At 37.1% G+C, this 20,642-nt stretch overlaps 1 protein-coding gene across 3 annotated transcripts in view; it reads right to left on the minus strand.

The window, feature by feature from the left end:
- Positions 1–20,642, minus strand: part of TPP2 (tripeptidyl peptidase 2) — an 80,499-nt gene that overhangs the window by 39,846 nt on the left and 20,011 nt on the right. For all 3 annotated transcript variants that reach the window (XM_084780712.1, XM_084780713.1, XM_084780714.1), the window contains exons 6-15: positions 19,436–19,599; positions 17,570–17,724; positions 16,671–16,747; positions 14,025–14,152; positions 13,233–13,332; positions 7,803–7,951; positions 4,905–5,020; positions 3,378–3,546; positions 2,239–2,396; positions 1,482–1,558 (exon numbers count right to left, since the gene is read on the minus strand). In XM_084780712.1, coding sequence (XP_084636838.1) covers positions 1,482–1,558; positions 2,239–2,396; positions 3,378–3,546; positions 4,905–5,020; positions 7,803–7,951; positions 13,233–13,332; positions 14,025–14,152; positions 16,671–16,747; positions 17,570–17,724; positions 19,436–19,599 — 1,293 coding nt within the window. The remainder of the gene's footprint in view (positions 1–1,481; positions 1,559–2,238; positions 2,397–3,377; positions 3,547–4,904; positions 5,021–7,802; positions 7,952–13,232; positions 13,333–14,024; positions 14,153–16,670; positions 16,748–17,569; positions 17,725–19,435; positions 19,600–20,642) is intronic.

Below are 20,642 nucleotides of genomic sequence, written 5' to 3' on the forward strand. Positions count from 1 at the left end.
TGTCTGTAGATCAGACTGGCCTCAAACTCACAGGAGATCTACCTGCCTCTGCCTCCCAAGTGCTGGGATTAAAGGTGTATGTTGCCGCTGCAGCCACCACCACCACTAGGCTGGGATTTCTAAATATTAAAATCAAATTGTATTTTGTGTCAGTAATAGCCTTAAAGATGTATAAGCGAGACAATATATTAAGGTCCAACTTGGTCCAAAATGCTCCAAACTATTTTCATAAGAAATCAAAGAAACGTAAATGTTTTGGAAATAAAATACATGCTGCAATCACACTGCTTTTAATTTTAATAATAAATGAGTACCTACTACGTATGAGGCACTGTTATTTGTAGCTAGAAACACACCATGAGTAAGACATGACCCTTTGCTCTATAAAAATAGGTGGGGAGTGAAAAACCATTTAATACAGCGAGCTCCAGAAAGGGATTGCTAGCAAATAGAAGGCTTATCTACTAAAAGTGAGCCTGCAGATTCTTGACGTCTTGACTAAATTCCCTCTGAACTTATATAAAATAAATGAAGAATTTAACTGTGATATAATTTTCCATAGTGTATGACATTTAAAAATTTTAATCCCAATTTTATGCTATAGACTTCATTGGCTGAGGCCTATGGCATAATTATTATTTAACTCAAATAATTCCCCAAAAGGTATTAATTTAAAATGTGTAAGATGCAGCTTATATCCTCAGAGGACTCACAATCAAATGATATAAATTTAAAAAATTGAAATGTTAGCTGAAGCGCTTGTAAAAAGTGTTAACATGTAGAAAGAAGGAACTCCCTTTACCTAGGATCCCCCAAAATAAATCTGGTTATTTAATAGGCAAACAAGGCCAAGAAACTAATAGTACAAATGCATACATACTGAGGAAACCAGGAGTGTTAGGGCAGGGGAGCTGGCTAAAAATGTATAATTTGCTATACTCAGTGACAGCAAGTATCTGGACTGTAATTGTGGGCTTTTAGAGAAACATAAGCCTGGTCCTTAAGGAGAGCTTCTGGTGTATTTGAAGCAAGACATATATTATCCAAGCTGAATTCCCTGATTTCAGGATGGTGGAGATAAAAAGAGTAAGTCAGGAAACAGAAAGTAACTAGAGAAATCAGAAGAGACAAGGAAAGTAAAAAAGCCGAGTAGAATGAAGAGGATGGAGAATCACTACTTATTAAGAGAGAAAGAGGTAAAAATCAAAGTAGAGACAGCCTCTCAATTGGACAACATGGAGTCATTTGTATTCTGGGCAAAGACATTTCTGTGGAGGGTAGGCAGATGCCAGGTGCCCTCAACCACTCATAATTAATAGAAATAGCATGGCTAACAACATGCCAACTAGAATGCTAGGTAGAAGCAAAACCTGGTTACCCGCTTCTGTCTTCATCTTTTTGGTTACTTGCTTAGGACTAATTATGCTACAAAATTGATACTGTATCACATATAGGCATTAACAATTTATATATTTACTTACTTTGCTGCTATAACTGCAGTGATTGGAACCCTGAATAGAGGACCTGCATTGGGGGAAGCTATATCATAGCCACATACCTTGAAGAAAAAATGGTAAATTTCAACATCCATGAAAAAATGTTGCAAAACATGAAGTAAAAGGTGTAAGGTAAGCACAGAATACCCTAATCTTAAAATTTAAAAGTCCTACAGGTAAGGTAATACCAGATTACTGACATTAATTCACATAGCAACCAGAAGCCAAACAATAAAGTAGCAAACCATGACTGAGATGAACAGACAATAAGGCATCAGTTAAAAGGAAACAAACAAACAAAAAAGCAAGCATTTAAATTACGTGCTATTACAAACTAATACTTAGTATAACTACTTTTGAAGGTAGAAAGAATAGTTGTGATAGGATACTATTCTGTGCTTACTTACAACAACCATGCTTAACAAATGTTTTGTCTAAATCCTAAAGCTAGCCCACAGAACATATTTAGCTGCACTGCATAATTAACAGAGTAGAAAGGTCTGATCCAAAAGGCTTTGCTATCTGTATCTTCCCCTAGACTTCTTTACAGAAGGCTGCAGCAATATATAACTAATTGCTTAGAAAGACACTGAAAACCTAGAAAATCTGGCAAGTGAAAAAGTATATAGTTGCTTTTTAATAAGAAAAATAGAGGCTTGTTCACTTAAGAGGTAATTCTTAAAACGTTTCAAAGAGCAAAGAAAAAACAACCAAACAACCGGAACAAAAAATATGACAATACCTCTGTATAATGTAACCCTTCTCTTAAGCCCCGGGGATCCACACGTATGTTTATGTGCCGACACTGATTCATGAGTTCCAAATGGCTGGGACACTGAACCCAAGAGGAATTTGAAGTTAAAGCTAAATGAAGCTGAAGAGATATTTTTTCAGAGTTTTCTGGCATTAAAAAAAAAAAAAACATAAAAAATTAAAGTCAGCATTTCCTCCTTTTCCTGGGAACAATTTTAGAAGTTCTATGTTCTGTTAAGAAAATTTAGCAACTTAGTTTAGTGAACTGTATTATGCATTACACATGACACCCAGATTACAACTTAAATAAAAACACAATCTTCCTTATATTTTAGAATCCCTGTGTTTCAGACACATTTTCATCCAACACTGATAAGCCTTAAAGAATTTAGGACTGGAGAGATGCCTCAGCAGTTAAAAACAAGAGTTTATTGGACATTTTGTATCACTGCACACAGACAACAAGCATCTGACTAAAATAAACTGCCAGATATACAGGGCAGTTTTATTTATACTTAATTGAATGTCAGTCTCTGTCTCCCTGCCCCTGTCAGATGCTTCTACTTCTAATGCTCACCTAAACCTCTGTCTAGTACCCAAGGAATGCGATATGAACAGAAAAGAATCTGTAAATTTATTATAGGTTTAATAAAACTATGGCACACTGAAGGTCTGCATCCACTGTTTTCCTTCATAGTGAAGATGCTGACTGAACTGGCATGATACTGGGATCCCTAACTAAGATTTTCCACCAATTCTATTAAGTTGTAAAATTATTTTTTGCTAATTTGAATCTTCTCCTTGGAGCAGTACTTCTCAACCTGTGGGTCATTATCATTTTTGGGGGTCAAATGAATCTTTCACAGAGGTGACCTAAGACCACCAGAAAACACAGATATTTCTACTTTGATTCATAAGAGTAGCAAACTTACAGTTATAAAGCAACAACAGAAATACTTTTATGGTTGGGGTCACCATAACATGAGGAACTGTATAAAAGGGTTACAGCATTAGGAAGGTTGAGAACCACTGCTTTAAAGCATTAGACAAGCAGCATTCTTCATTTATTTTCCATTTATTTAAGTAACAAATATGAATGCTTCTATTTATTGCCAGTCTAGTACTTACCTGTGTTCTCTGGAAATACAGGCTCAATGCCAACACCATGATCTGAAGGAGCAGCCACCTGAACAGGATCTCGGAGGTAGATGCCACGGTTATTTCCAACTGTAACTGTAAAACCTAATCTGTTAGCAAATGATGTATTCTGAATGAGGTAGTCATAGGCTTTGTCAACCTAAAAGAATATAAATGGTAAAATGTAAATGGCTGGGTCAAGAAAATATTTTATTACAAATCATGAATCAATTTAATTTTAGCTGTAATGAAGGTAATTTCTATATTCACTTCACCAAACTCATCAATACCACAGTTAAGATGGCAAACCAGCTCGGGGGTGGTGGCTTACGCCTTTCATCCCAACATTCAGGAGGCAGGGGCAGGCGGATTTCTGAGTTTCAAGGCCAGTCAGGTTTACAGAGCCAGCTCCAGGCCAGCCAGAGTTACATAGAGACACACTATCTCGAAATGTTGAGAACTGTTCTCAATTTTTCATTTTTATTTTTTGGCTTTTTGAGACAAGGTTTCACTGTGTAGCCTTGGACTAGACTCGGCTGGCTGCAAACTCACAGCATTCCACTTACCTCTGCCTCCTGAGTGCTGGGATTAAAGGCATGAGCCACCAAGCCTGGTGAGAACTGTTCATTGACATAGCTGTAGCCATTTTGTATTCAGTTTACATTTTGTTTATAAGATGAAATTAAGCTCAAAAATTTTAAACTTTTCAACTCCCATTCCTAAAAGCAGTTATTCATAGCTGACATTAATATTCTCTGCCAGAGGATCAAGTAAACCTGCTCTAGATAATTCAATGGTGTCATAATTCATACTTTGTTATTTATACACTTGGCTACCATCACACTTGGTTACATTTTGGATGTACTCTCTAAGCACTGTCTCACTTATCTTAGGACCAATCAAACTAAAGGTCAATTAGAACTGCTTGTTAGCAAAATAATTTGAGTCAGAGCTGACCACCATCCTACCATCCACCCCCCTATTTTTGCCTATATAAAGTGACTCTAGAAAACAGACTGATGTCACAGTTAGGCTCCTGAGACCTTTCTGTGGCCCTGCCTGCAACCAGCCATATTTTGGGGATACACATTCTCTCAATAAACCATCAATACCTGACTGAGTGGTTTGTGTGGCTCTTCTTGTACTACAACAACAACAACAACAAATCCAAAAAGATAGCAAACGTATGCTATTAAACAAAATACCATTCTAATCATGATTTGATGATCTTCTACTTAAGTCTGCATTTAGTTATACTCATGTGACCCAAGGCCATTCACTAACCACCTGACCAAACCTATGCTTACTTTTACCAATTTAAATTTCCAGTCTATATACACCCTCAATGTTTCATTATTTCAGTTCAGCTAATCTCTTTTACCTACAAAGTGTCTCTGCTTGCTTATACTTCTACAATGGATGTCTTTAGAGTTTAGATAGGCTGAATCACCATGACAGAGCAATATTTATAGCATTATCTCAATGTTTTACAGTTATTTTGCATACAGACAAAAGTACCTGAATAATTCCATGTCCTTGGGCGAATACTTCTATATTGTCAGCTTTTATTGCAGTATTTTCTAGAGCTCTTCTGACTGAGTGGACAGTATAGTCAACATTATTTGCTTTCAGACCTAAAATTAAAAAAAAAAAAAAAAAAAAAGTAATGTTTTTGAACTTACTAGTTGAAACAGCCCCATTCACATGATAATATGTACCCTATTCGGCTGTCTTCTTTTAATATTCACTTGTGAACATTTTTTTAAAAAATTAAATAGTTGATTTAAACTGCTTACATCCACAAATACTTAAAAAAATTCATTGCATGCCAATCTGCAGTCACATCAATGCAGGCTATGTACATATGACATGAATGTACCAATTATACATCTTAGGGGCATTCAAACGACATTTAGAAAAATATATTGTATGTTCAAAACTATGGTTGGTGACAGTAATTTTCAACCCAGTAACATTTTATAATCACCAGTGGAACTTAAACAAATCAGAAACACCAGACATGTCTCACTGCAGGTTAGGAACAAGGTGATTCCAGTGTATAGCCAAATTTTGTACATAGAAGACTATGGCTAACATCTGCCAGTCTATTTATTACTCAGTGTTAATTGATGAGTACCATACTATTTTTGTCCTCTCATGTGGGAAAAAGCCATGCCAAATTCTGCCATGTCAGAAATCCTGTGCTTAGGCTGTATGCTTATGACCTTCAAGTTGCTGACCTTTACCTCACGAGGTCTTGTGTTCTAGGCCATCCTTGGACTACCTTTGAAAGAAGTAGAGAAGTCTCAACTTGGAACCACCCAGAGGACTAGGAAGTTCTACAGGGAGCGATTTAGGCTATTGCATTCTTGCCCGGGGGATAGGGTGAGTGAGATTAGAATAGATCCTATTGACCTTGCTCTATATATGTTCCTGATAGTCGGCAATAAAGTGAATCTTGATCAGAAATTTCCTGACTTGATTCATTATTTCTCGCATCTCTGTATCCTACTTTCAATCCCTACTCCCTCTTTCAGGTGAACCCTGATTCAATTTTTCCCAGGGGCTGGGATCCGACAATCTCAGAACTCATCAAACAAGTTACCAGTAAGCTATTGTAATGTGCAACCAAAACAAATAGGTACTCTATGATACAAACTGAGGAAATTATAATCATGACCACAAGAATTCAGAAGAGATGAAAGACCATTAGGAACTGGTAGGTGAACTGAGTCTTGTAGAATGTATGAACTTTTAGATCCAAAACATGGCAAAGATTTGCAGGCAAGAGAACTGAATACTCAGAGAAGACTTACAACCCTGAAGTATTTTGTGAATTTAAAGGACTAGAAATGACACCAAGTCTGATGTGGACTATTTCTCCCCAGTGTGGCTCATCCATATTGGGCAGAGGAGAAAGTTATAGGAGTCAGAAAATGAGTGAATAAGAAGAGGCAGGTGGTGGTGGTGGTGGTGGTGGTGGTGTGATGGTTAAGACTTGAAGAGAAGGATACTTTCTGAGGCAGAAGTTTGAGTCCCAAGTGACCTGATGACATCCTACTTAATACTGCACAGCAATCATCACCTAGTAATGTCTGTCTTTTGCAATAAACTTGGTATCATCAAAGTACTACCATCATAAAAGATCTACCTATCGATTTAGTCCCAGAACTAAAATTCCTGCCACTCAAATGGCAAGAAAAGCCTTCCCAGCTGTGGACTCCCTTTATAAACTTTGTATACTTAAAAGCAAAGTGTCTAGGCCCTTGGCTGGAGACCTCCAGTAGCCAGGGTGGGCTGCTTCAAGTTTTGAGGATGTCCCCTATATCTTTCTCTAGGCATCCCCTTGTCAGCTCTCCAGCTCACCTGGGAGCCTTCCTCTGTGGACTCTGAGACAGGTGTTCGGATTTTCAGCCTGTGCTGCTGGCATCTGTATACCTGTGAATAGCAACTCTTCAGAACCTCAGAGCAGCTAAAGCTAAATTTCCACAGCACGGGGACCTGAGATCAGATGCCTGGAGAAACTGAGAAGCTGAAGCCATGGAGAAAGCAGCAGCACTTGAGGCCTCAGTTGTGGCTGCTGCTGACAGGGAACTCAGGGGGAGAAAGATGTGTCCAATTGGAGCTAGTCTGTGAGCTACGGCTCTATCTCTGTGGCTAAAATGTATGAAGGTTTTACATGGTCTGGCACTGCTAGCAAGGGACCAGGATCTGGCCCCCAAGTATAAGTTCACAGTTTATTTGAGGAAAGTTGTTTTATTTAGCTCAGAAATAAAGACTGTGTAAAGTCCTTGAGGCATGTGTCAATAGCCCTCTTCAACACCTAATTGTCATAATGGCATTTCCAGTCTCAGTAACAGGCAAAGGGGCCATTCTCCAGTCCTTCAATAGGACCCTTCCCAGATTATGCTAATTTTAGGTGAAAAGTCTGAACAAAAGGCTACAAAACCCCTAGCAGGAAACCCTAATCCTTGAGCAGGAAACCCCATCAGTCACAGAGCAGGAAACCCACCAATACCAGCAATGTTTATCCTGGGAATCTCTGCCCTAGAAAGCTCTACTCCTAAGAAATCCTTTTCCTGGATTTGTCCCTCTATTACCTAGGCCCTCCAATAAATCTCTTTTATGAGATTTGCTGCCTAGTATGACTCTCTATCGGAAGAAGGGAAGAAGCATGAAGAAAAGAAGGGAAGAAGAAAAGAAGTAGGAAGGGGGAGTGCTGAGGCTCCTGAGCTCCTCAGCCCAGCTGGGATGCCCTCCCCTGGGAGCTGCAATGCCTCTGCTGAGGAGGCCTACTTTCAGAGCTCTATGGTCCCTGGGCTCCCGTGTTTCAGGATATGCTTCCACTGGAACACTGTCCCAGCTCAGAAAACAAAGTCTACTATTAAAAAAGAGCATACTATATAATATCCTTACCTGAGAGTACCAGGGCAATGCCTCCACAGGCATTGGGGGAAGACATTGATGTCCCATTCATTAGCTGAGTCCCTCTCAATGTCCAGTTAGGCACAGAAGCAATGGCACCACCTGGTGCACTGATGCTCACACCAAGAGCCCCATCAGCACTAAACAGAAAAGCAGGGAGATTTATGTAGGGTGATGATAGCTATGCATGAACAATCTTTAAAAGGTCACAAATATCCAAAATTGTATCATAACTGCAGTCATTACAAAAGAAAGAAAGAAGAAAACCTAAAGATATTATAGGGCAGTAATGAAAGAAAAATGATCAAACACAGTTAATTTCTCACTGCACATTTATTTTTCCCTTTTAAGAGAAATGTCTGTGTGTATGTATCTATGTTTATGTGAGAAAAGCAAAGCTCCTGGGGAGGGGGGGGGCATAAGCTGATTGGTGCCATGGTGTACCTGTGTAAGTCAGAGGATAACTTGCAGGACTTGACTCTCCATTATGTGAGGCCTAAAAATTAAACCAGTGGTATGTCGTGGCAGGCAGCACTTTTGATCACTTATCTTACCAGCTGTTAAAATCACAGTAGCATCCAACACAGCTCTATTCACTGCCCTAAGGAAAGATACAAGGCATGCTATGTCCTCATAGAGATTGTTGGATTTCTTATTGTGATGTGAGGTTTTTTGTTTTCTTGTACTATTTTAAACTTCTGGCTAAGAACACTAAGGTGATTTGATTTCAGTTTCCTAGAAAGTAGAATGCACTGCACTTATCTTACTAGTGAAATGGGTTGGTGGCTGGCTTTCAGAGCCATCCTGAAATATGATTAGGAAAAGTGCCAGTTAATCTGTATAAACATTTATATTATATTATTGAGGTACAACAGTGTTTAGATAGTATCATCAAGAATAAAATATTGTTCAATATCAACCAAGTCTCAATGAATACTAGGTATTTAACAACTACAGAAAAGTAATTATGCAGTGTCAAAAATGTAACTATATACTATTTTTTTAAACCAGTTTCCCACTATCTTGTAAAGTAGCTAATCATAAAGTACCTTTAAATGTTTAAATTGTTAATCTAAATGAGTTTAATTAAGAATCGATACATGTTTAAAATTTGGAAAAACATATGTGGTTACTTAAAAAAAAATAATTTAAAACTTTTTGTTGCATATACATTGGTGTTTTGCTTTCATGTGTGAGGGACTTAAATTCCCCTTGAAAAGGAGTTATAGACAATGTGAGCTGCCATATGGGTGCCAGGAATTGAACCTGGGGCCTCTGGCAGAGCAGCCAATGCTCTAAAGGGCTGAGGCATCTCTCCAGCCCCTTCTGTGTTTACTTTTAATTATCAATTTGACAATCTAGAATCACCTGGCTAGAATCTTAATGAGTAACAGTCTAGATTGGGCTGTCTTAACTGATAATGGAAGATCTAGCTTATAAGTGAGTGGCCCTATTCCCTGGGGCAGGGCCCTGGACTGAATGAAAATAGAAAGCTGAGCACTACAAACAAGCATATATATCCCTCACTGTTCTCTCAAACTTCTGAAGCAACTTCCCTGCTCTGGTAGACTGTAATTTGATTTGTGAGCTAAATCAAATTTCTCTCCTAAAGTGGCTTTTGTCAGGGTCTTTTTACCTATCAACAGAAAAGGAAACAAACTATTACTGAGATGTGGTGACAGTACTGTGGTAACCTCATCATGTGGCTTTTAAACCTTTGGAGTTATTATTATTGAGGAATGTAAGATTTTGGAAATTTAGGCTAGAAAACCACTGAATGCTATGGGCAAAAAAAAAACTTAGTAGGATCTTCTTGTGGGAGTTTGGAAGACAGAAGTGCTGAGAAAAATGTAGGCTGTGGAGGCCTGGTTTATGAGTTTTCAGAGAGGAACAAATATTCTACCAAGAACTGGCATGGGGCCATTAGTTTGATATATTGACCAAAATTGATGCTGGAAATCTTTGTTCTGTGAAGGAAGAGCTTGAGTGGCTAAATTTTGAAGGTAATGCCTTTGGCATAATGTTATTGTACACACTGTAAAGTTTGCCCTTGTATTATTCAAATGCTAATCTCTCTCTATCTTATTATCTGGTTTCAATTCAGGCTTATTCTAAGAATCTCCTAACTAAAATTTGTGTAAACACTGCTCACCATTTATTCAATGCTTTGGCAATAAAAAGTGGCTCTCTCTAAGCAATAGAGAAAGAACAGGGTGGAACTTCCAATTCCAGTGAGGGGAGGAGAAAGAGAGAGGAAGAGGGGTCTAGGAGACACCTTGACAAAAGAGCCGGAGCAGAGAAGGCTGTAAATGCAACTATTATGGGGATTTTGGCTGGGAAATAGCTTGGATAACTTAGAGAATTAGAATAGATTCATAATGCCCCATTGTTGTGCTTCAAAGCTAATTAAATCAGTCTCTCCAAAAAAAACCTGCCACTATATTAATTTCCTACTACATACCTTATTAATTATCATTTACAATGGCCTGCTTTTATTACAGAGGAAGTTTCAAGGCAAACTGATATTCAAGATGGTGCTTAAGTAGCATTTATAATTCATAGAGATTAGCATCTTTACAATGAAACTTATGTTATATGGGGACAGAAGCATGCTCTGAGGGTAAGACTACACCCCTCAGAGGCCCCATTTTATAATGATCTAAAGAAAGCCTAAGATGCTTTGCTGGTGACAGGACCCTTCCCCAGGGACCTCAGACCCCCAAAGACCCCAGTTTGCCTGACTAGACCAACTCCATGACAGGCTTTAGATTTTCTCTCTGCCTAAATGCGCCACATTTCTAAAAATTCCTGGAAAAACCACAACTCATCATGGACAGCTAAGCAGCTTTACAGATCAAAATGACCAGATAGTATGTTTGTTTTTTTTTTTTCACTACTTCATGGCCTTGGTAAAGAACACAGCTGGCCCTATCCAATCAAATTAAAGGCCTAATCCTGAGTAAAAGCCAAAATCTCAAGGACTCAAAAAGTCCCCAGTACAAGTTTGCACTCCCACCAGCAATGAAGGAGTGTTCCTCTTTCTTCACATCCTCGCTAGCATGTGGTGTCACTTGAGTTTTTTATCTTAGCCATTCTGATGGGTGTAAGATGGAATCTGAGTCGTTTTGATTTGCATTTCTCAGATGACTAAGTATGTTGAACATTTCTTTAAGTGTTTCTTAGCCATTCGGTATTCCTCTGTTGAGAAATCTGTTTAATTCTGAGCCCCATTTCTTAATTGGGTCATTTGGTTTGGTGGTGTTTAATTTCTTGAGCTCTTTATATATTTTGGATATTAGTCCTTTGTCAGATACAAGGTTGATGAAGATCTTTTCCCAGTGTGTAGGCTGTCTCTTTGTTCTGTTGACTGTGTCTTCTGCCTTGCAGAAGTTAAAAAAAAAAGTCCCCAGTAACCTAGCAAGACAATCCTGAATCCCTCATCTACTCTGACTCAAATCTGACCAAAGTTTATCACAAATCCCCAACTGTGTATAAATTGAGCCTGTGTGTGTGCTCATTTCGGAGTCACCCTCAAGAGGAGAGAGGAGATTCCAGCATGCTGAAATAAACACTCTTTGCTTCAGCAGATCACCTGGACCCTAACAATGGTTAAAGGTTCCTTAAAAGAAACTGCAAGGGAAAGTGTTTCTCTAGAGTCAGCACACAGAGGATGACAGCATTGTGGTGGAAGGTGGAAGGGCTAGACTACCTCTCTAGAGGACAGAACATGGCAGTGTCATTATAAATATTGTCCATGTGGACTGGTTCTTAAGACCAAAGGGGGGGGGAGGAGCAAAATTGAGGGAGTCATAGAGAGCAACTGAAGCTAGACACTGAATAGCAGGGCTACAATTCCTGCATAAAGGCTCTGATTGGGTGTCTACTGCAACTGAAGTGACCAAAGAAATCAAAAGGAGATCTGTACATATAATGTTCAATGCTGAGGCAAAGGTAGGACAGCTTTTCAGAGAGCACTATCAAATATGTTCTTCACAGTAATCATTAGTCCACATCTTGTACTTTATACCTTGAAAATTGAACAAGATATTTTCTAAAGTACTTCATGTGTGCTGTATACTAGATAAAGACAAACACAATTCTCAGATCAATTAGTTTGTTATGGTATGTTATTGATACAATTCTTTGTGTATTAGTTTAGTTCAGTTTGTTTTGTGTTTTGGTGCTGGAGACTGAGACCAAATCCTTCCATGTGCTAAGCATACATTCTCTCACCAAACTATACCCCAGTCATCTAAAGACATTCCTAAAAGTTCTATAGCAAATGATATTTGCAGAGGCTGGCTTAAGTAATAGTCTTTAAGAGTTTGTTCTTATTTTAAATATAATTTTATTTTAAATTTCAAAATCAAATGTGTAATTTAGAAATCAGATTTAGAAGTTAATTCATTTAATAATTTTGTATTAACTGAACACAAATCTTTAACCTTTGTGATTTAAAAAAATATTTTAAAGGTTTATTTTTATTATTTTAAGTGTGTGTGTGTGTGTGTGTGTGTGTGTGTGTGTGTGTGCGCGCGTGTGTATGTATGTGTATCTGTCTGTCTGGAGAGCAAAGATATTAGGTTCTCTGGTAAGTTGCAGCCAGTTGTGAGCTGCCCAATATAGGTGCTGGAAACTGAACTCAGGTCCTCTGTAAGAATACATGTCCTTGTGTCCTTGGCAGCCCATGGTGATGGGACAAGACAAATATTCCTGATAGATAAGAAATTAGTTTAGTGTAATAAATTAGTTCCACACCAAAACCTGCTTATCTTTTGACTTCATGTATTCCCTCCATATAGAAATTCCTACGCCTCTTAACATTGTTTCAATCCTTCAAAACTATGACCACCTCCTCTAGGATGGAATTAACTGATCTCACTCCTATTATCCCACTATCCAGCAATGATGTCATTGTAAGCTCACATCACAAACTGGCCATTTCTGTATGAACATAATGCATGCACTAGGACAGTTGCTGAATCAAAATCAAAATTCTTCTAAATCATTGCCAAAGAAATAAAGGGATGAATTGAAATGGGCTTTATTTTTAATCAAGTGTCAGTACTTACTGATGTCATAATAAGGTATTATAAAAATTAGGGCTTATATAATCCCTTAATAAAACAGACTTGTTCCTAGAAGCAAACAAATATGGTTCAGATGATGTGAGAAAACCAGGTCTTGTCAATCAGAATTTGTTTGGTTATAGGTCTCAACCAAAATGCTCAAACTAGATTATAACTTCAAGACTAATATGTTACTATGATTCTTTATAAAAGCAAAGCATTTGTTTCATCAAAATTTAAATATCAAATTTGCTGAAAAAAGGGTTATCAGTACTTATTATCTGTAACCTCCCCCAACAGTCTAACATTTAATCAAATACATGTATTATATCCAATGATTACTTGTACTCACCTTGGGCCTCTAGAAGACCATGTGTATTGATTTGCAGGTAATTTCTCTCTCAGTGAATACTCTGCAACCATCATATCAGGAGAAACATAAGCTCCAACACCTATTACAATGGATTTCACCATTAAAAAATGGGAATACAACTTATCTCGTGTATCCTATTTTCCCACCAATGAAATGCCCTCCGTGCACATGTGTAAACTGCTTAATATCCACATTAGCACTCTCTTTTTTATAAATGGAAAGGGAAATCATTTAATAGAGAAACGAAGTGTATGTTACACTAAGTATATTGCTTTTTGTACATACAAAGCTTCCAGGATTACTATGTGCACTAAAAAACTTCTAAAAAGTGTGCATGTGTTTCTATTAAACCACTTTTCCTAAATTACAATAAATTCTAGATAACAGTTCCTGAGATCTTCCTAGGAACACATTTAATGTCTATGTGAAGGTATGTCCAACCCAGAGCCCACAGGACACATGCAGACCATACAACTGTAAGTTTGCTTAAAACATCATGAAGTGAAGGTTAGTTTATGTAACCTGATTCTATAGATGAAAACATCCTGTCACAACGTAAAGTGGCTAAAAATACCTGGGCCTCCAGTGTTTTATATACAGAGCACAATACCTGATTAAGCTGTGGTTTATTGTTTACTTTAACACATATTTTTTAATACAAGGACTCTCTTGTATCATGGGCTGACCTCAAACTTGTCATCTTCCTCCTTCAATCTCCTGTTTTGCTTGTATTTAAACAAACCCATTTCTGAAAGTGTAAAGCTTACTAACCTATCACACTGGATGTAGTTCCACCTGGACACCCTACTGTAGAAAGGCATGGACCATTATTTCCAGCACTAGAAACATAAATTGTATTATGTTTCCATACTGCTTCATTAATTACTTCACATATTCTCCTGAAAAAGAAACAATTGCTTTGAGCAAACACAACCGTCCCATATTTAATTTATAATCAAACAAGTTACAATAATTCCAAACTGTATAACTGACACTAGCTTTAAATGAGGAGATGTGTATCAGATTCATTCAGTTATGATTATATACATGGTAGTAGGATACAATGATATAATTAGTTGAGTTTCAGGGAACTGGAAAATCAGATTAAATGCAAGAAAAGCAAGATAAACCTTGGCTGAGGGTGCACACCTTTAATTCCAGCCATCTGGAGGCAATTAGAAATAGCTTTATGAATTAGAGGCCAATCTGGATTACATAGAGACCTCTAGGTCAGCCAAGGCTACATAGTCTCAAAAGAAGCAACCAAGCAAGCAAACAAAATTATATGTGGAAAACAAAAAACCCTATAATGCATTAAAATATTCACAGGGGTTGTGAAGTGGTTATCATTGAGAGAAAAATAAGACACTGAAGTGACTCCTGCATATATTTTGACCAGTGATTATTTAACTTAAAAAAATATATATATAGCTAGTATCTTTAAAGACAAAGTTAAGTAGGGGAGTGGGATGGAAGAGAGAGACTAGCAGAAAACCTAAGAATTTCAAAATTGAAATCTAGTTAGAGATTGACAGATAACAAGAGAGTTTACTGGCATTAGTTAAGGAAGATGAAGCTACATTAATGAAGAAACTGGAAATTATAAAACATCCAGCTCCAAAGGGTCCTGGAAAATCAAATGTGTGATGTCTGACAAAAGATTCTAGTTATCAATATACTCAACATTGTGGGACACAACTGCCTGTTAAGTGAAACTCCAGGGGATCTACTACCCTCTTCTGACCTACACGGACATCACGACACAAGTGGAACACACACACACACACACACACACACACACACACACACACAGAGAGAGAGAGAGAGAGAGAGAGAGAGAGAGAGAGACAGAGAGAGAGAGAGAGAGAGAGAGAGAGAGAGAGAGAGAGAGAGAGAGAGTTTACTGTAACTGACAAAGGATAAATTATCTGTTAGATGAAGATAATGAGATGACAAAAAAGGCAAAAATACACTATAGAAAGAAATGGTTAAAAGTGAAAGGCTTCATATTATAAAGGCAATAAAATATTTTACAAGAAACCCAATTACCTTCAAAAAAGTGAATCTGGTAACAGTTACTCTACAGTCTTTGGATTTTTAAAGTTGTCCTTTTGATAAGACATTAAATAAAGCTTATTGATACCAGATAACTGGCATATGTTAATACTTTGGTGATAATAGAGACACTAAAATCACTAAGCTCTAAATATTTCAGATACATATAACAGAAAGGAGCTATGGTAAATCTCACTAAGGTGAGCACTGTACTGGAGGGAAGGATATGAATGACATATGTTGTGTAACAGTTTCCTCTGGGGTTGGAATAGTTCATCCTGCAGTAAAGCTCCTTCTTAAGCAGGAAGGTAAACAACTCAAAAGGGCTTAAGGAAGTCCCTGAAACTGACCAAATACACTAGGCCCCTCCCTGCCACAGTAAGCAATGAAAGCTGAGAGTCCTTCTCACAGGAATGAAGCCAATCTGCAATGAAGACCCTCAGAAAAGTTAAACTGCAAAATAGACTCTGAGATCAGATCAGATGCCTAGAAGCAGAATCAGCCAATCTGTCTGGAATAGATAATGCAAACCAACTGAGGCATTTTAAAAGGTTACTCTCCAACCTGTTGAGCTGCCTGTAGCATATGCACTATGCTCCAAGTTTCCAGATTTTATGACCTGTCACCCATGCTGGAGTGGGATTTTGTGATGCAGCTGCTTTTGAGTCATTTCTGCTCCTGTTAAGTAGCCTCTCACCCATACTCCCTTAGGTAACCCCAATAAAACTCACTGGTTCACCAAACTGGACTTTGATGGTGTCCGTATTTTGGTGTGTCATGGACGTCTTATCAGGTAAGTATATGTGTATTTTGCATCTCCCTAGGAAAAGTTCTGCCATGCAACAAAATTACAAGAAGGCAATGCAGGAGAGAAAGTGGCACAGACTGGAGAGACAGGGCAGCTTAGCAAATGGAGCTAGTATGTGCAACAACAGCAAGGTCTGAGCACATCTGTGCATCTGTCACGTTAAGTACCACTGAGAAATCCCAGGACATAGGTGAATGAGCTATTTTGGTGATGGTTGACCCTGTAAATCCAACCAGGCAAGAAAGTAGTAACTAATGCCAGAGGGCTTGGCAGGTTTTGAGTTTAGGAAGCACCATTATGGAGGAGTGACCCTAGCCACCAGTGCTTGGAATGGTCTGGCAAGGAGCAGTGACTGAATATAGTGTCAAAGATATAACATGGGAATGAGGGTCTGATTTACAAAACACAACTTGTGCGTATCATGGGTATATATTACTGTCATTTCAGTTTACTTAAAACATTTGATGCTCTTCATTTAGTAGATTCTGATTAATAACTGCCAAAACAAAAACTAAAAACAAACAAATAAAACCAAACCAAACCAAAAACCTTACCCAGAATTTGGCCAATGAGTTGCTTCTCCATAGCTGTAGTTGACAAGATCACATTTATGATTTATAACTTCTATCATCTATTAAAAGATTAAGAATCTAGGTTAGGAAGTCATTCGTAGAAACAGATTAGTCAGGAAATAATGTTTATAACTGCATAGAGTCTAGACTAATCACATCCTAATTTATAAGCTATTTCTAGGCAAACTGTAATTAAAGCCAAAGGATAGCAGGAGAACGAATCCAGTAAACTGTTAATTAAAAGTAAAACAATTCTCTTTAGAATAGAGGAACCATAGAAGAAAATAGGTAGAGGCAATACAATGATTCTGATTAGATTATAAAAGTACTTAAGTCATATGTCAAACTGAAACATAGAGAATATTCAATCTACTAAAAATGTTAACTTCCTTTTAGAGTATTGGAGCAAGTTATACACACACACACACACACACACACACACACACACACACACACACACATATATTTATATTTAAAATTATCTTGAAAAGTTTGCTTAGAGATTTACTACAGTTACCATAAAATATTTTCTTCTACAAAGACTTAAACTTTTTCCTGGTAATTTTTAACTTTAAATTTTTGTTATTGTTTTGTTTTTTGAGACAGGGTTTCTCTGTGTATTCTTGGCTGTCCTGAACTCTGTACACCAGGCTAACCTCAAACTCAAGAGATCCAAGTGCCTCTGCCTCCCAAGAGCTGGGATTAAAGGCAAGCACCACGACCACATGGCACCTTTAAAACATTTAAGATAAGTTAATCAGCATTAATTTGCTTCTAAAAACGCTGTTCTGCAACACCAAAATACTGTTTAATATACTGTTGATAAACCAAGGGCATTTTATAAACATTCTCTCGATCTACATGAAGAACTAGACACTCACAGCTCTGATGAGGCCTGTGCCTGTTTCCATGGTGCTTAACCGTGTGTCACCAATCTTAATGGACAGAATCTGAGCACCAGGAGCGACCCCATTCCGTTCAGGCTCTTCTGGAAAATGCCCAGCAGCTATACTGGCCACATGGGTTCCATGAGCTCCTGTACACAGAAGTAAGGTGTTTGTGCATAAAGTGACAAAAATTTCATCACACGAAAATTTTAAACATTTCAACATGTCTGTATTATGACACAAATAATTTAGTAAAAATACAACCTGATTATATCTAATATCTCAAATATATTTGTGCAAGTCACACAAAATAAGCTTCAATTACATATTTTTCTCTACCCTGGATACAACTCTGTTCTACGTAGGTAAAAGAAAAAAATGTAACTCACAGAAGATAGGCAATATTTATAATACATAGAACTTACAAGTAACCTGTATCTAAAGTATATAAAAAAAAAATCGTCCAAATGAAACAGAGAGGAAAGAATGGAGACACCTTGCCCACCAAGGAAAATAGGTGAAACGTGAAAAGTCATTTCACAAAAAGGATGTCCACAAGGCATACAAATATGAAAATATGTTTTGTTTTACTAGTCATCTTGGAATTGCAAATTACTGTCACAATGAAGTTTCTCTATATACTGTTCAACATACCTAAGATGTTTAAGGTTGAAAATAGTTTAGAATATACCATATACTGTTCTTGCTTGAGAATCCTAAGCACAGGCACCCTTATCAATTTAGTAGTCTCGCCTTTGCACCAACAGTCATGTGTAAACATGTTTACCAAGACATTCACAGAAATTCCAATGGCTGCATTCATTATTTATATAATTCAAAATTCCAAATAACTTAGGATTCACTAAAAGTAAATTGATATTTAATATATCAATCCATAGAATTGGCATACAATTAATATGAACTAATATGCATTGAAATAAAGCTCATAAGGTTTAATTAAAGTCTCATAGAAAAACTGAGTTAATTGGGAAAAGGATAAGCCATGTGGACAGTGAGACTATTTTACTACTTCGGACTCAATACAAACAGCCCATATGATCCAAAGTAATCAAAAGAACATAGTAATAAAAATCAAGTTAGTAGCAAACATGGCAGGAAGAGGTTAAAGTTACTGACTCTTATGTTAGCACACAAAATAATAAATTTCATGTTTGTCATACTTTGATTACATTCTGTCCTCTTTATGTTCTTTTGAAGCCCCATATCTCTCGTTTTTCTCCTCAACAACAACCTGCATTCTCCTGACTCCTCACTTGCCCAAACCTGAAAGCAGAATGGTCTTTCCACTTACTTTTATATTCTCATCATAAAAACATACAAGCCTATCTGCAATGTATAATATTATATCCAGCACGCTCTTCTACTTTATACAAGTAGAAGATATATTTGCACTAGAACTCATATATTTGGCATCTGTACATAATATTTTTGATTAAGAAAATTTCACATCATAACATAAATATTTACAATCTGATTTGAACAGTAATCTAGTAGTATATTATCTAGTGGCCAAGTTTTTAAAATTTACATAGAAGACTATAGTGAAAATCACTTCACTTAAGTCTCTGTACTTACAGGTGAATTTCTCAAAGGTTAGTATTTGCAAGTAAAATCACTTCATATTTATTAACAACTTTTCATTTGTTAGGACTTTGCTTCATGAACTACTTCTACACTGTTTATAATTTTAAAGGAGAGTAAAATCACATCAAGGTTTCTAGGCTTAGTCCTTCAACAGGAATTTCTATAATCAAGTCACTAGAGCCTCACTCTAGGCTGCAGAAATTATCATTTAGCCATTGCATGATTATCTCTCACTAGTAAATTTGAAACAGATACCTCCACTGGTGACAATGGAGAGCAGGTTTCCATCATCATAAATATTAACAGAGTAATTCAGCATCTCAGCTGTGCCAAAAGAGCCATATTCTTGGGCCTCTTTATAGTTTCTCAATACAGTAGATTTACTCAAATCCCCATTTTCATTTGAATCAACACAAGCTCTGTTGGAAAGGAGAAATAGGCATTAAAATTTATCCTGGTCCTCTTTCTAAAGGTTACACAATACACTTTCTTAGTCATTTTCTCACTGCTTACTATCCCCCCCCCTTCGCCCAACTCCCACTCAAATCCAATGAAGCCAGTGGTAAAACCATACACAAGAACCCTAGTGGTATAGAAAAATCAACTGGGCAGGTGAGAAATTAAAACTAAAGCTTGGGCTGGAGTGTAGACTAGTTTAGGATAGTTGAGACACAAAGGGCAATCCTTACTTCCAGCTGCCATTTTTAGTGCTGCTATTGTAAATACAGTAACCTTTGCAGCTTCCTGACACCACATGACAATAAACTTCAAACTTTAGTCACATAAAGCTTTATAAAAACATATTTCTAATAAAACAAAAATTTTACCTAATTTTATGGTTTTTCTTCCTACCAACTGTTCATCCATTATATTACTGTTAAAAATTAAAAGATGCATATTTTAAACACATTATCAGTCTGTTTAAATGAATCTTAAAGTCAAAAATGAAATGTATGTTATATAAAGATCAATACTTTGTTTTTGTATGTCTGTTTGAGTGTGCATGTTTGTGTGATTTCTGAAAGTTTTGCTACACAGCCCCAAATGGCCTAAGAGTCACTGAGCAGCCCATGCTGGACTTAAAAATGTAGCATTCCTCCTGCCTTAGACTACCAAGTACTGTGATTGTGCATATGAATCATTCTGCCTAATTCAGAACTGCACATTAAATTACTGATACTGCCAAGTTAGCTTAGTTATTCTATTTAAAATATCTATGTCCCATTTTTCTCCTTTCACTTACGACATGTTTTTAGTATTTGTATTTGTGATTACTTTGTAAATCGTCCAGTTTTAACAAGGAACATTTCCACATATCTTAGTGATCAGCCTGACAAAACATGGTTAATGAAATTAGTTTTTTTAAAAAAATAGATAAATGTAATGTTTACTGTGAAAAATACTAAGTTCAAAAGGCTTATCCACAACCATGTAGTGTTACTACACATAGTAATGTGGTTAT

The sequence above is a fragment of the Acomys minous genome, assembly GCF_964271855.1.
Source record: "Acomys minous genome assembly, chromosome: 4".
NCBI classification, from domain to species: domain Eukaryota; kingdom Metazoa; phylum Chordata; class Mammalia; order Rodentia; family Muridae; genus Acomys; species Acomys minous.